The sequence below is a fragment of the Coccinella septempunctata genome, chromosome 6 (genome assembly GCF_907165205.1).
Source record: "Coccinella septempunctata chromosome 6, icCocSept1.1, whole genome shotgun sequence".
NCBI classification, from domain to species: Eukaryota; Metazoa; Arthropoda; class Insecta; order Coleoptera; family Coccinellidae; genus Coccinella; species Coccinella septempunctata.
The window spans coordinates 25,227,185-25,243,632 of record NC_058194.1 but is presented as its reverse complement, the minus strand read 5'-3'; the positions used below and the strand labels follow the sequence as shown (position 1 = coordinate 25,243,632).

Sequence of the window (16,448 nt, the reverse complement as noted above, 5' to 3'; positions counted from 1 at the left end):
CAACATTGGAAATTAAGAGAGCTATTTATAATAATATGAATAAGTTCAATCACGAAGTTGGCAATTAACAACGTTACGAAATATATGTGCATGAATAAAAAGAAATGATTGAATCCAATTTAAATTCTTGATACATATGTAGTTGGGCTCTTGAATATACAATGTTTCTTAAAATAGGAGGTCTTTTCGAGTGGAACATATTGAAGTTTGGGCCGTTTTCAATCAATAATCAGGAATTCATTCGAAAAATGAGGAGAGTCTGCTGATAATTTTATTTTCCGGCAGAATAGCGAACGACTTTCCAAAATTTTTTACTACCCGAATGAAACTATTTTCCTTGATTATCTCCCCTATTGGAATGTAAATGTTTATGAATAACTTGGAAATATGCCACAAAAGAAAGCTGCATAGCCAGGGATCGATCGTTGAGTATTTGAAGCCACACAGATATAAGTATATAATTACATGCCAAAATATAGAATGTATTGAATCTCACACTTAAGTAGGAATAAACATTGTTTAACAGGTAAATAATAGGCACAATGAAACTAATACAATATCTGATAATATTCGAAGAAATTCCTATAAGTTCACCCAAGCATGTTATTCCTTGAATTTTCCTAATACTATCACGCGCATTACAGGCAATCTAAGAAAAAAATTTCGGCTAAAACTGGGGCTAACATTAGATGCAGAATATTAGATGTTTGCTAAGACTGACACGTCATTTTCAGCACGTTGGAGCAATGAAAGATCTTCAGAAACTGAGTAATTCCAAAAATCACAGTAATTCGAAAAGAATCACCTGAACCTTCTGAAGCGTCTCTCTTTTCTGAGAATACTGCCGCTATTCCTTTATACTGTGGGTGATAAATAGCACATAATATTTCTCAGAAAGGTTTTTGGAATGGTCGAAATCTTTAGAGGAATTTATTTACCTAATAGTTTTATGAATTATGGTGGCATCAACCACCCACCAGCAGAGCACTGCGAGTGTTTCAAGGAAATACATATTCTCGTGAAGCCTCTATATTCGCAATAACAATAGCAAGAGCAATGAATGATATTAGAGTGTCTGTAATTTTCGAATATCCGACTTTTTTGTGTTATTTGAGTTTTCATTTAATTTTTTTTCTTCTTCTTTTAACTAGGTTATGACCAGGACTTTTGAATCACCCTGTACACCAAGGTTCTTCTCTTAATCTGTGTATTATTTATACTACGTTATATATTTATTTGGTGTTCTTCAAAATACTCCCTAGTAAAACGGGACCGACCCTTTCATTTTCAGCAATATCTAGTCAATTTACAGAAAATATACAAATATATCTCAAATAAAGAATACGATATATACACATAACTAACTACACTAATTATCATCAGGAAATAAAATTGAGTTTCCCCAAACAAAAAAAAAAACAACAATAACTGAAAGCAGTAGGTAATAAGTTATCTCGAAAAAACAAGCACCTACCTTTAAGTAGGTATACTAATTTTAAAATTATACACACATAAAAGGAGACAAAATGCTCTGCTCGTAGTTTGCCCACAATAATTATTTTTTATCGGAAAACTACATTGAACTTTACATTGCCATTACGCATCTATCATATACCTACCTAAGTGAATATATATCGAAGAAATTAAAGTCTATTTATGTTGATTGTTTTTATCTCTAATAGTCAAATAACGATGAAATAATCTTGTCTGCTACAAGTCGAATAACATAAACCAAGGAAAAACTTTCATGCAAATATCTACACTTGCTTTTCGAATAAATGTTTACCAATTTCAATACGATATCCACATTCCTTCATTATATCAGTTTATAAATATGCAATTAGTATTTGAAGTAACAAAAACTTATTATTTCTCATTCAATGGAAAAGATAATCAATCAGAAATAAAAAGCTATTACTGAAATCTATACATATGTTAAATTCGATAACCCTAAAATTTCATTACTTTTATCCTTGGATAGAGTAATAAGTACTAAATGCTTACTTCACGAAATAATAAGATAATTCGTCACGTCACACAGATTCAAGTACCCTATCAAATCCATGTATAGACGGAAAGAAAAAATACTTGCTCAGTCGATTTTACTCAAATTATGTTCTCAGTATGAATGACGCAGGTGAAAAGCGGTTAAAAATTATATGCATTAATCAAACTGCTCAAAACTCATGATTGATCGAGATTCTTCCTCACATCAAAAAAATTAAATGAATATTATGAGTATATCCCGTTGGTTCCTGATGCTAAATGCTCATCTCCGGACGACAAACCGCGGCTCATTAGGAATAATGAGAAAATAACTGTTTATTCACAATGTTGAGTAAGTCGTAATTGAGTATACCGATGTTTACATGAGTTCGAACATTCTTTTTTAATTCGTTACGAAGTAAACATTGCATGAGAGTCGTACCTAAACCTAATAAAATGTGGATAGTTACTGAACGGTTAGTTCATCTAATCCAGTGGTGACAGATTCCTCACTTTTGTACGACTCAAAACTATCGTAATTGATTATTCTAGTTATGTGATTATGTATCACCACGAAGTATTTTCAGCGGACATTGACAGTCACGAAACTTGCGCTGTCTCTCTGTAAACCAATGATAGTGCTTCAAATGAGTGACGAAACTGATATATCCCAGCGCGGGTGATTTGAAATGTAAAACACATTTGCTATATTTATATTATGTCTATTTACCTATCTAACCATAATGTTTATTTGTTCATTTCAGCTGTAAAATGAATTTCAATGATGAAATTACTTTTTTTCTTTCCTTCGAAACTACGTAGAGATTATAGAACGGGTTGAAATTTTGGTGAGAATACGTTTATAAGGACTCAATTGATTGAACGTGCATTATTTCACGTTTTTCTTGCATCGTGGGCGTCTACGATCACCGTAAAATTCAATTAACAATCTCGAACCGTCTATATTGAATGGAAAATCACCTGTCACTTGGGCATTCAATTCGTTGCTTTGATTAACGCCGCATACATTTTCATTTAGCTTGCCGAAGGTCGGAAGTATAGAGAGTATATAGATTGGTCGATGTTATTTCGCGTAGAATTATTTCGAAATGAGGTCACCAAGAGTAATTGAAATCAGCGGAGCCAAAGAAGAAAAAACCTGTCTTAAAAAAACTTCTTCGTTAATTTGAGTTAGGTGTTGGAATCGAAAAAAACTTCACCCCAAACCATTTCTTCTCGATTTCTGGATGGAAATTTTTCAATAAAAAAAAATAGATATTTATACAGATTCTTCCACTATACCCTCAAAAGTGGCAAATCTCGTAAAATAGGAGAAAATGATTACAGAAAATTTGAGCAGGTGCTATTTTACCTCGTATTTTACTCATTGAAGTCATTTACATTGAACTAACTACAGTCGTAAATCACGTGATTTGACACTACACACTACACAATCTACCTACTAAGTCCCCAACAATATTTAGTTCTAAGTAATACTCTAAGTTATCAGCAGATTGCACGAAGTTATAGAGGTGGGAAACATGAGACTTCCTCTGCTACGCTCCAAAATTTTATGAAGATCTAGGTCTAAAGTCGACCATATTTCACTATTAATTCGTCAGGAGTTTCCAGTATTTTTAGCCCCCGTTTTCTGGGAAAATGCTGTCAGCTCAGCTGAATGCGATTTCTGCTAAACAAGAACAACACTATGAACTAAATACATAAAGTAAATGTTAGATCTAGCCCCCTTAATGTACAAATGTTTCGAATTTCCGATCCGATAATTTGTACTGAAGCTCAATCACCCCATCTCTATATCTGTTAAATCAAAGCGAGGCAAAAGAAAAATAAAAGTAACATAAGAACAAGAAATTTTATTAAATAAAAAAAGGAAACAAGGAAATATTGTTAGTAGGCAACATCCAATTAAGCTGCACCAGGTGATGGAGAGCATGAAGGCATGGGATAGGGAAGTTAGTAAGCAGGAGGTAGCGTCAAATACCAAGCACGCCAATGCTTTTTCTCCTTCACTAAAAATCTACTCAGTCACCTGAAAACAAACACAAACATCTCGATGAGTCAAATGCTGAATATATCGAAATTTTCAAACGTCTCTCAAGAGTTGATTCAATGAACCGATGCAGAATCATTCAATGTATAAATGAATGGTCTAGATTGCCGGTATGGAGTGTTTGAAATACGCCCCAATTTAGGGCTTAATTGAGCATAATACATCGTGTTTAATTAGGCGTGCTTTTCCGTAGAGTAAAATAATTCAGTACGGCAGGAATGATTGAGTAATTAAATTACCGAATTGGCCGTTTGCCAATCGAATTTATATGTTTGTTAGTATGTACTTATAGGTTATAGCGTTACGGCTGGAAATCCCTTTAAATAAAAAATCTCTTCTGTGCTCAATGTCTTTCAGGTTGTGAGGACCCTAAAGCTGCGGGCCCGTGGCATTTTGACCGCTCTGCCTCCCTACAGTTACGCCACTGGCATCCACTATTTTGGAGATATGAGAAACTTCGCATTCATATCTTAAATTAATCATTGATTGCGTTAGAATAATAATTAATTATCAATGAATTGTCTCATGATTTTTAAGTGATCATTAAATTACGAAATATTCTAAAATGTTCGAAACGGACATAGGTATGTCTTCACAGATGATCAGGGGGTGTATAATTTGCACCCCTATGCATGATTTCAATTGATTTATATGGAGGGATTTAACGATTTCCAAAATATGAGTGAGCTTGACCCAATCTTGCCAATTTTTTTCATCTAATGAATGCTGTGAATGCAAAGGTGAAATTCGATCAAAAGATCCAAAGATAATTGGCTTCAATTTGCCTGGAAACGAAATACTTCGTAAATAATCTCATTGCAATATTTTTATGTGCTCAGTATATGAATGGTCAAAATGCTATTTAACACCACTCCCAAAACGTTCCAAAAAATCAGCAAAGCTTACCTTGGCCACAAGTTTGATGAAACTGTTGTTGTAGAAATAGAAGCAACGATCTCTCGTCCTTAAGAAAGTTGGGAAAAGACAGATGTTTACCGATAGCACCAAATGTTATTGAATTGAAACCGTTAAACACATGATTGTCGCTAAATATTGAATTTTATAGGTTTATAATTAGCACACAAAGTAGGGAATCCAATGGTTCACGTTACCGCGATTAGGCTCTCCTAATCGTTTACAAGAAATAAACGATTTTTTGTTTCTGCTAAGTATAAATTAAAGCCAATGCACCAACACCGTCACTTGAAAACTTCAAACTGATCATATGTCAGCTTTCACATGTTAACTGTCATTAGCATTAATGTCAACTTAAGAGCACGGTGTAAAATTAATGTGGCAATGAATTCTAGGAAAATGTAAATTTTTGTACAATTAATAATTAAATAATGCACTGGGTGTTCATTGGATAGACATGAGATGAGACTCTTAGATATAGAAGTATCTCCAAATAAGTATAATAATTAATTTTCACATAAGTTATATTGAAGTAAGACAACACGTTTATCACAAATTTTATTTAAAATATCTCATTATAACAAATTTCCAACAATACTTCCTTTCTCTAATTCTTTTTGTTCTGTTAAGGCTCTTGATTCGTGCAGGAAAACGACAAAATTTACTCCCTGAAAAAATTGAATTGAAAATATTTTGTTTAAGGGAGCTGAAAAACATTTAGTTCACCTGTTGCATTGCTGCTCTAACAAATCCTGCATTTGCAGATACTGTAACAGCTCTTATCCGATCTCCAAACCTAAATACTTTGAGAGATCTTTCTGTTATTTGTCCTCCTACTTTGATTTCTTTATCTGGTGTGTACTGAATATTACTAAATGCTTCAGTCGTTTCAAAATCATCTGTATCTTCTACAGAGGCATTATCTGGTAGTACTTTAACATTTTCCAGTAATTTATCGCCTCTAATTTTTTCTTCAGGACCTCCAATAGTATTCATTATTTCAATAAAACTATCATATGCTGTTTGACAACAGTATAAAGTCTTTCCTGTAAGAACATTCAAAATATTGAAAGAATAACTCTTGTCAAAAATTCTATAGAAAAAATACCTTCGAAGAATTGATCTAAAATAGGTTTTTGAGGACGTTGTAGTTCACATTTTGCTACTTGTGTTAGAATGGGTACATCAAACTTGAATAATCCCGCACTACCATTAGTAACAGAACTACAGTAGGCCAACATTGCTGATATGTCCAAGTTCACTTTCTTAATTTCATCAGCATTTTCGGTTGACAGTGCAGATGAACTTATATTTTCATTTTCATCTTCTTCATCATACTCTTCCAGACAAAATAGATCATCCTCCACTCTTTCTCCTTCAACAATTATGCCATATGATTCAATAGCAGCAGCTAGGTTCCTTCCAACCCCGTTGGCAAAAGAGAAAATCACCTAATAAAATATTGTGTGAAAAAGGATGCTTCTCTTTCATTTTCTAGAACTCACAGAGGGTGTTTGAAAGAGACGAGGAAATTGTTTTGATACTGCTACAAAATCTCTAGCTTTATCTATTACACTCCGGCTCCCATAAGATGTGTCCCCCATTGAAATCTGACTCAGAGATTTTGGATTTCGAGCGACTACTTTTATCCATTTCAATCCGTTTTCGCAAACTATATCAACTGTTACATTCCGAGCAGCACCAGACTTAAATACTTTCATAACAGAAACATTATCTTTAGTTGTATCTAAAACGTTCAATACTGCAGTAAAATGGGATAAATTTGAACATTGTAGGTGTTCTTTTTTGTAAGACCTATTTACAAGAATCTGAAAAATAAACAGAATGGAAATCTGTTAGAGAATTGACGGAAGACTAACTTTTTCCAAGAACTTTATTTCTTGTTTGAGGTTTCTTTGGAGTTTAGGCATGCCCTCTAGTTTTTTGTAGTTTTTAGTTCTCTCCAATAATGCCTCACCAAATGCAATTTTTTCTGCTACTAAGTCGGCCAAATCAGTATCAGTATCCATTTTCAAATATTTTTGAATGAGAACAAGAACAATAACTAATAAAAGTGAGGTTATTCGAATATGTGACAGCTGCAGAATGCTCTTTTACAGGAATCTATTATTGTGTAATGATACAATTTTCAATTCACAACGCTAGATGGCTATCGGGTAATAATTTTTTTTTATTTAAAAAAGTTGAAAAATCTCCGAAAAGAAGCATCTAAAAAGAATATCATCTATATTACGAAATTCAATGACCGGTTGAATAAAATAAGAAAATGGCAGAAGAACAGTAAGCATTTAACGAACTTGAAGTTTGAACGAAGTAATTTTTGTCATTATGTTATTCATTACAAGAAGCGGATATTGGGAAACGTGAAACCCCGAAAATTGTTCAGCGTTCCATAGCTCTTACGAAATATTTCGCAAAACCAATTGCTTTTCCATTGTGACGTGTCTGGACCTCTTTAAGTTCTAATGGGTGGAATGGAATTTCAAAAATGCGCGTTGCATCGTGTACCATCTGGCGGTGAATTTTATCTCTAATTTTGTCGGTGGTTGGGTTATTGCTGGTGCGCTTTTTCCCATTTATTTTTGTCTTTTAGTTTGTGAAATCAAAAAAATGTTTAACAAAAAGTAAATTAAATCATTTATTGAAGTGCCCAAATACCTCAAATCGATTATTTCTCCGATTGGTGAGTGATTAGTTCACGCATTGTATTCCTTGTAAGCACTAGATTGTGTGAAAGTTATCAAAGCAATAAAACATTGATAGGTTGAAGTCTAGTGAGTGGTAATTTGCAGATGAGATAGTTAACAATGATCTCCATAAACTGATGGAATATATTTCCTTTATCCGCTCTTATACTTTGTCAGTGAGGTTATTGGTTCTAGAATTTGAATATCTTTAAAATTAGATCATCAGCAAGCTGGTACTGATAAAATTCTTGGTCATTTTGTGAATCTAATGCAGGAATTCCATTATGAGTAGACTAACAATTTCTCTGTACTCAAGGAAGTGGTGTTAAGATGAGTTGATTCCTGAAGATTCATCTTATTTCCTCTTGACCTTTGTGTAATTTTCTTCACAGCATCGTCCTTTGGCCATTGTTTAGCAACCAATCATATAAATATTATCAGATTAATCACTGTCAAAGTTCAAGTGCTAATTTTGTGGATATCGCATTATACCAAGGGGTAAAGCTTTCAATGGGCTTCCATCTCCTTATAAAAAGCAATTAAGTCATGATTCCAAGTACCATTCTCTTCTTTTCAGATATAAATCCTTATATGAATTGAGATGAGTTCGAATTTGCAGCCAAATAATAGATTTAGGTCTTACATGCCAAACAGTAACCAGGGTAATTTTCACCAAGCACTCAGTGGGAGTGAAACGGATGTTTCCACTTCAAATGAAAATCTTTCTAATGAAGAGAAGTATGTTATTAGGCATACAGCCCGGCAAGAGCCCCAGGGACAAGAAAATTTACAAGATTCAAATAGGAGTTCATTGCGGGACAGTCTCCCATCAAATAGAAGTTCACTAGATGTTTCATCTTCTTCCTACAACACCTTGATTATTCACAGTGCAGGAGATGAACCTTGGACGGGTAGGTCCTTCAGGAATAGCTTCTTTTTTTTAGTTATGTCACATTCCTTTTCAATAACAGGCCATCTGTTGTGTATAGTATTGAATATTTCAAATTGGAAGTCAATGTCAAAATAAAGTTCATAATTTTTTGAGTAGATGTCACTATTAATGCGGAAAATCTGTGAATTGAAAATATAACATTTTTTACACATTAGTTGCATTTTGGCATATGAATCGGTTGGATATCATTTGAAATTTTATATTTATTTTATTTTGGGAAAATTAAATTTTATTTCAGGTCGAAACTCAGGAACAGCCGATATCAACCTAAATTTTCATCAGTCATCTAGTTTATACAATGAATCAAAGTTATCTCCAGTCCAAAAAAGAGGCTCAGCATCCCCATCTCCCTCATTGGGAAATAATGGGAATTCTGTTCGAAATAGTTTGGAAGCAAACTCGGTCAACACCTTTGAATCGGGAATGCAGGGCATTACTGATCTTCCCGACGATTATCTTGGTCAATCATCCCTCTTGAAACAATTAGCCAAAGAAGTTAAGGTTCCATCTATGCAAATACCGAAACCTGAAAGTTTGGATCTCTTACAATTGCAAATGGGAACATTAGATTTAAATAATTTACCAGCTCCACCAGAGTATCCGAAATGGTCACAGCAATCTCCTATACATGCTGCTGTTAATAAAGCCAATAAGTTGAATGAAAAGGCTGCCCTTTCCAAGTCCCAACCAGACCTTTCTGTTATAAATGAAAATTGTGATATTAATGGTTTTATAAGAGGGACCTCAGCTCCAAGGCCTCCAACCAAAGGAAGAGAAGACCATGAGGCCAGTGGGGAACAAATTTGTCCTTCAGCTGAGATGGTGGATTTGCTTAGCAAAGAAAACAGTGCCTTAAAATTAGAATTGAATAAATATTGGCAGAGGATAGCAAAAACAGAAAAGGTAAGTAAAAATGTCTTTCCTCGGGATTCTTTTTTATTTTTTCACTTTTAATCCAGTTAGAGCAGGAAGTCCTGAAGATTCACAGAGCCCACGAAGAATTGGTACAATCTTGTGAAAGGCGAGAGAGACTTGAGAGAGCAGCTAGAACCAAATTACAGACTGACGCGAGAAGATTGCAAGAAATCAACAGAGCTCTTAGGGAACAAGTCGATTTGTTGTCCAGTCAGATGCTGTCAAGAGCATCAAATATGGATGTGAATGGACCTGAGAACTTGAGGAGAGAACTGAGCAAACGAGAAGTTCTGATTGCGCAATTGATAACACAAAGTGAGTTCACACTTGAAAATTAAATTTTTTTTCAGCTGAACTTGCATCTTAATGCGTTAACTTCCAGATAAAGAATTAGTTGCTGCTAAAGAGAGACAAGAGATAGAACTAGCTGCCCAAAGAGCTACATTACAAGAACAGAGAACACACATTGCTATATTAGACACTGCTTTGACTAATGCACAGGGAAATGTTGTTCGACTTGAAGAAGAGGTGAGAATTGAATCCGGATTTTTCCCTTTTCAGCTTTAATTTACAACTTCTCCTTTTGTAATGTAATTTTTTTTCAGAATCGTAAGAAACAAGTTTACGTAGAAAGAGTAGCTCAATTGCAGAGAGCTCTCTCATCCTTGCAATTGGCAAGTGATAGAAGAGAACAGACCGAGCGAAAACTGAGGCTTCAACTCGAAAAGGAACTTCAGAGGGCAAAAGCTGGACAATCAGGCGAAGAAACTAAGTCTGGTTGGGACTCGCCTAATAATCCAGAAAGCGAGTCTATTTCCGAACTGAAGAGACGGTTGCGAGAGAAAGATGAAAAGATAATGCGTCTCGAAGGTGACTGTTCTAAGTGGGAACAGAGATATCTTGAAGAAAATGCGCTAAGGCAAGCAGCTATAGATGCTGCTAGTATTCCAAAGTAAGTTTGAAAGTGTGAAATACGTTTCGCTGAAATTATTCCTTCATTCTTAAATAGGGATGCAAAGATTGCGGCTTTGGAGAAAACAAGTCAGGAAACTGAAAAAATCATAGCAGAGGCAAGAAACGAAAAAATTCGCCATATGGATGAAGTGCATGCGGCGCAAAAGAAAGTTGCTGATCTTGAATCAAGGTGAATATTTTCTAAGATTATGATAAGTCAAGCCTAAAATTTCCCTTCTTTTCAGGTTGAAGAATCTTGAATCCAAACTGGCAGAAAAGGATGCCATGATTAGAGTGCTCCAAAAGCATACATATGATAAAGATGTATCTAGTATGCTTGGCAGATCCCCCCACCACACACCGCATGGAAGTTTGGCCGGGGCAGATATTGATCACGTTTTAGGGTCGACAGTCTCAAGGGAAGAGCTTGGTAAGTCAAAATCAAAACTATTTGAGCTGTATTGGAACATGTTATACTTCTGTTAGTTTGGTCTAACCTAAATAAAGTTTTTATTCAATAACATGAAGAGAACTGAGTTCAAAGAAAATACCGCAAGCTTAAACTTCTTTTGCAGTTAGCAGCGTACTCACAAGTACCACCGGATTCGGATCTGGAAACTCCTACGCTAGCAGCGATTCTTCTTACCACATGCCGTCCTACAAGTTCGAAACAAACAAGAGTTACGACCAAACGAAACAGTCTCTGGACAACCAGCTGAAGGAGATTGATAGTCAGTTGGATTCTCAACTTTTGAGTAAGGTAGGTGAAACGGAGACCTTCTATTAGATGTTATCTGTGGGATGATACTGGGTGAGAAATATCGGCGATGGTCAATCGTGAGTCTGTGAGTGGTTAAAGATTTTGAGTGAGTTTTAGTTTACAAACAGAATTTGATTTTTTTTGAGACTGATTGGAATGTTTTATATATGTGAACATTTATGGATCAACACAGAAGTTATTTTATACTATTAGTTATTAGAGTAGATGCATTAGCATTAAAATTTTGGGGTTATCATTTTTCCATATGCTTCAGCTTCAAACATATGCCTCACAGTTGGTTATTTGTTCCTTATTTTGGAATTCCTTGAGTGCAGAAGTCTTACATTTCAGACTTATTCGAAATTTCAGAATATTTTTGTTTATAGCTATCTAGGACCAAAACTTTGAGGTTTTTAGTATTGTGGAGATTTCTGCAGAAGGAATTCCCAATTATTCATTCATGTGGGGGTTTAAATAATTATCAGATGTACTGATGCATTTTTGGACTTATTTCCACTGATTTAGAGTCGGAAGTAAATGGATAAATAAGTAGATTTGAAGAGATATACAGTGTCCATATTAAATCGATGGTTTTGATATTCGAATTCAATTGGAACATCTCACATTTTTAGGTTGACTTTGAGTGTAAATGGCCAGTGCTGTATTTTTTGAAATTTGCATGTTCTCGTTTTATGTTTACAGCATGCTTTGTTGAATAAATTATTTAATTTATGAGTGTATGGTGTTACTGAATTTGGCCTAATCGACCTGCTTTCCCTATCCATTAATTATATTTATCAAATACGTACAGCAGGAGTTACTACTCGAAAACAATCGTCAATCATTCAAATAGACAACAAAGAAACACACAGGATTTAGTATGGAGAAAATGAACAATTCAAACTTCAAAGATTGCTTATAATAATTAGCAAATAATTCTGTAAACCTATTGAAGGAATGTTAGATCAAACTATGTTTTCGATTATGTTTCCATATATTATGGATACATTCTATTTAGAACAGTTTATTAGAAATTTATTTGTTGACACATCGGAATATGCGCATTTTGGTGAAAATATTTTCAAGATGGCGGCACACCAGAAGTACCGACAGTTTTTTATTAATTTTTCAAGATTCCGCATGTACATTGGTTATATGTGTTGTAAGTTCATTCGGTGTTTTCTTGAAACGTGGAAAGCGGCATGAATGAAGAAATTTTTCCGGTCGGTTTTCGTTCATTTCCACCCTGTCCCACCCCCGCCCAATCCCCACCCCTCTCCTGCATGGCTGCCGGGTGGCTTGCCGTGATACTAACAAATTTCACGCAGGTCCCGGATACGTCCCAACTGTGTCTTTTCTATTATCCATTTCAGCGGGGTCTTTGCTGTTTTCCAGGATTCACTAATCCAGTCACTGCGCAGAGAAAAGGAAAAATACCCAAACCACTACTGGCAGGTATAGGTACGAAAAACGGCACCCTGTACGAATCAGAATCGTTCCTTCTAACACCGTCCAGACACGAGTCCGGCGAGATGCTCCTGTTGGAGAAACAGGGCCGGACCAGTCAGCAGCAACGCATGCAAGATGGCGCAGATAACAATTCGGCGGCGTCGAAAAGTCCCTCCCCCGCGCCGCACTGTCCGGCGCCCAGTTCACTGCCCAGGCCGCCGAGGACCTCTCAGAGAAGCGGGCTGCCCAGAAGACTGGGAGATTATAACAGATTGCCCGACAGCGAGATGCAACGAAAGAAATCGGATGGCGGCGATTCGCTTAGTTCAAACGCTAGTAGTCTTAGAAACTCGCCTGCTAGGTCCATGATACAGCCCCCTAGAAAGTTGGGTGAGTATGGCAGATTATTAGAAAGCGGTGGATCCAGCGGTTCCTTGAGGAAACCATCAGTCCGGGTGCGCAGCGGCAGCTCTGTTAGGGAGAGGGATTCCACTTCCACGGTCAGCGACAATTCGGCCACTTCCTTACCACCGCCCTCCAAAATTGGTATGTATGGCACAGCTCAAGTTAGGAGAGGATCTTCGCTTGGTCGAGATAACAAGACTTCGCCAAACAACTCCACCAACAGTAAATATCGCATACAGTTCTGATGAACATCTTAGGTACTCAAACAGAAGATTCATCGGGTTTTCCATATATTGAATACACAATGCACAACTGAATACTATTTTATTCACTTGTTTTGTTGCAGTTAAGCTATATTTCAGTCAGTAATTGAATCGTACTTAATTGATTTCGTTGTGTTTTGTTGAGAAATCCGAACCAGGTAATTTGGTTCTTTTTAAATGGTTGTGTTGACGTTGAAACACTACCTGTATCCTAAAAAAATGTTTGAATTTGAATAATGAAGAAGGGAGATACAGCAAAATGGACATAAGAAGCGTAAAATCAAAAGAAAATACTGCCAAACTATTTCATAATGAAGAATGACGAAATAAATCAAAGAAAATCCTGAAAAAGCTTCACAAAGTGGAATGAAGTCAAGCTTTGAGTATTCAATACTCAAGGGTAGTAGTGAACATTTCTTATGAATGATTATATTCCTTTTTCTTTATAATGAAACGAAGAGCTCTGACTAAATAGTAGATATATTTATTAGTGAATTTGGATTAACTTAATTCGAATATTGTTTTGGAAGATTTACCATTTTTGATACTTGAATGACAATAAGAAATGAATTGAAGTGCCTTTTTCTCATTAGTTCTTTACATTACTAGAAAATTCAATGTATCCACATGTTGAAGGGATTGCCTGAATGAATTTAATATATATTATATTTATTGGTGTTTATTTTTTCGAAACCAACCCTGCCTTTTCAGGTTGAAGATTTGAAATTATCACTACTGTGTTATATGGCCCAAAGTTTTTCTGCTTTGTTGAAAGTTACCTCAAGAGCGTCGGCAAAAAGCAGTCGCTCATATCAGAATTTTCTGTGGTATCTTTTGTATAAAAATGATGAGAGTATTATCATCATGGAAACTGACGAAGTTTTTGGTAAAATTCTTGGAATTTCTATGAAATCCTAAAGGCTGGACTCAAACATCAAAAAATAAGTAGTAAAAGATGAACCACTATCGAAAAAGCCGAAAATTGCCGACCAAAGTCCACCAAATGTAATATGGTTTAGGATCATGTGAAGATCTACTGAAAACCATGAATGAAAAACTGTTTACCTTCACCTACCTGAAGATGCTATTATTAAAGCGAAACGAAACGTTTATTGGTGAAATAACCCATCCTTGAAATTGATATTGAAAGTCAAGTAATGCAAGTACAGCCACATCAATAATTCAATATTGGAAGAAAGCAGAAACTAGCTTTTTGGCCACCTGATGATATCTCATGTTACTGGTAGAAGAATATGAAGCTGCAATGGAAATTTTTTTGGATGGTTAATCCACTGTCTTGAACAATGTTACTTATTTGATGGGAGTCGCCATCTTTTAGTTGAAATCTATGTTATATAGAAAATATTGCAAGAATTTTCTCATGAAAACTTGTATTTCCTTACAGGAGAGTGAAATAAAATGAGTTTCCTCTATCAGAGATGTCGCTAGGCGCGAAAATCAGGAATATTGGTACTCGATCAATATTTAGAACGAATTCCATTTTGCATCGGTAGCAAGCATTTTCTTAATCGAAACTTTTCCAATGCTGATTTGTCTTGGACAAGCTCTCAATTCATACGGTTTCCGTAAAAAATGGTCGAATATATTACGCTAGTGTTCATGGAACTGTTTTACCATCTGGGTCAGGTATCAAATCAGGAAAAATGATGTGCCTTTCGACCTAGATACTCCATTGAGTAAGGTCTATCCAGAAACGTGTAATAGAGCGTACTATGTTAGAAAATATAAAGTGGAGTTCTTCATCTAAATACGCCCTCTTCAAACAAATATGTGAACTGGTTTTGGAAAACTCAATTGTTTCTCTGGCTCCCAAACAAGGAAATTTTTGGGACAGCCTGTATATACCTGAATTACTCGGGAGTTTTTGATTGCAATGAAGTTCGAACGAAATAGATCACTTTCTCCCTCGAGGATGTGATGTATATATGGGGATAGACTAGCAACTCCTGCCTTCTCTTAAAAAAATATATCCACTTCCCAAAAAGCTAATACTAAGAACTGTTTGTTTTTGAAACTCACTACTGTTTTGGAGGATGTGATATCGAGTAGAATTTTAATCCAAAAGTTGGATCTGTTACAAAATAAACTATATTATTTTCTTCAACTATCGAAATCCTTCTCGTTTTGGAGCTCACAAACTTTGCTGGTGAAAGTGTGCCAAGGTGTATTATCATGCGAATAATTGCAAGCAGTGGCGTATCTCTTCGAGAAAGAAGTAGTTTGGGAATTCAGCCCAGTAGTATTCGAATCGAATGAGAGTAAACCAGATTTCTGTATTTCAATTTTCCATAAATGGGTTTGCATTCACGAATTCCAAATATTCTCATTGATGCCTAGCAAAAATAATCAAAATCAGTTATGTGAAACTTATTATCTTGCAAGGGTTTGAATGAATTTTTAGTGGGGAAGCTACAATTTTCTCTTATCTTACTCATCAAGAACAATTCATACTCCACGTTATACAAAATTTGACTCATTCAATCTCCTTAGGATCACTTCGAAATCATGCATGATGGATAATTTTCAAGAACTACTGCCCAAACTTCATGAAATGTAACATTTCTTTTCAATCAGCCCTCACTAACTGATGATTCGATTAGGGGGGGAGATATAATGCGGTTTTTTTATCATTCTGACAAATAACAACGAACATTTTTCTCACGGATAAAACCCCAAAGCTTGACGTCCCATTTCAGCCCGCATATGAACGATGGCGGCACTAAAACGGATCTTCTCGAATGAAGAAGTGAATAATGATGCTAACGATGAATACAATGGTCAAATTCCAGTCATTTATTTCATTGCTCTGTATGCTTTCACCCATTCTTCCCTTTAATATGCATATTCCCATTGAAAAAGGTCTACTTTCATAGAATTCCCGAAAATTGAATATTATAAAGTAGGTACTTTTTATGGAATACGAAGGAGTTACTATATTCAAAGTGCAATGAAGAAAATATCCTTTTGATAAATGAATACGGATTTATAAGGTTTCAATTATGTGAAATATAGTGATTGTGAAAACACTGAATGAATAAAAATGAAACAA

General features: G+C 35.3%; 3 protein-coding genes across 5 annotated transcripts in view; 1 reads left to right on the top strand and 2 right to left on the bottom strand.

Moving 5' to 3' along the window:
- LOC123314909 (E3 ubiquitin-protein ligase RNF19A-like) overlaps positions 1-5,169 on the bottom strand; it is a 45,309-nt gene extending 40,140 nt beyond the window's left edge. For both annotated transcript variants that reach the window (XM_044900357.1, XM_044900359.1), the window contains exon 1: positions 4,964-5,169. The gene's annotated coding sequence lies outside the window, so the exon portion shown is untranslated. The remainder of the gene's footprint in view (positions 1-4,963) is intronic.
- Positions 5,170-5,517: 348 nt separating this feature from the next.
- Positions 5,518-7,144, bottom strand: LOC123314873 (UPF0415 protein C7orf25 homolog). Its single transcript, XM_044900268.1, has 5 exons — positions 6,853-7,144; positions 6,478-6,801; positions 6,081-6,423; positions 5,699-6,018; positions 5,518-5,640 (listed from the first exon to the last, which is right to left on the bottom strand). Exons 1-5 carry the CDS (start codon positions 7,000-7,002, stop codon positions 5,548-5,550), a joined length of 1,230 nt encoding a protein of 409 aa, XP_044756203.1. The 5' UTR covers positions 7,003-7,144; the 3' UTR covers positions 5,518-5,547.
- Positions 7,145-7,524: 380 nt separating this feature from the next.
- LOC123314872 lies at positions 7,525-14,050 on the top strand. 2 transcript variants are annotated; one of them, XM_044900266.1, is made up of 10 exons: positions 7,525-7,676; positions 8,258-8,591; positions 8,871-9,535; positions 9,592-9,862; positions 9,930-10,075; positions 10,153-10,499; positions 10,557-10,691; positions 10,747-10,931; positions 11,077-11,261; positions 12,635-14,050. In XM_044900266.1, exons 2-10 carry the CDS (start codon positions 8,282-8,284, stop codon positions 13,358-13,360), a joined length of 2,970 nt encoding a protein of 989 aa, XP_044756201.1. In that variant the 5' UTR covers positions 7,525-7,676; positions 8,258-8,281; the 3' UTR covers positions 13,361-14,050. The 2 variants fall into 2 exon arrangements, with proteins under 2 accessions (XP_044756201.1, XP_044756202.1); XM_044900267.1 differs by lacking the exon at positions 7,525-7,676 and adding an exon at positions 7,947-8,178.
- Positions 14,051-16,448: the final 2,398 nt, after the last annotated feature.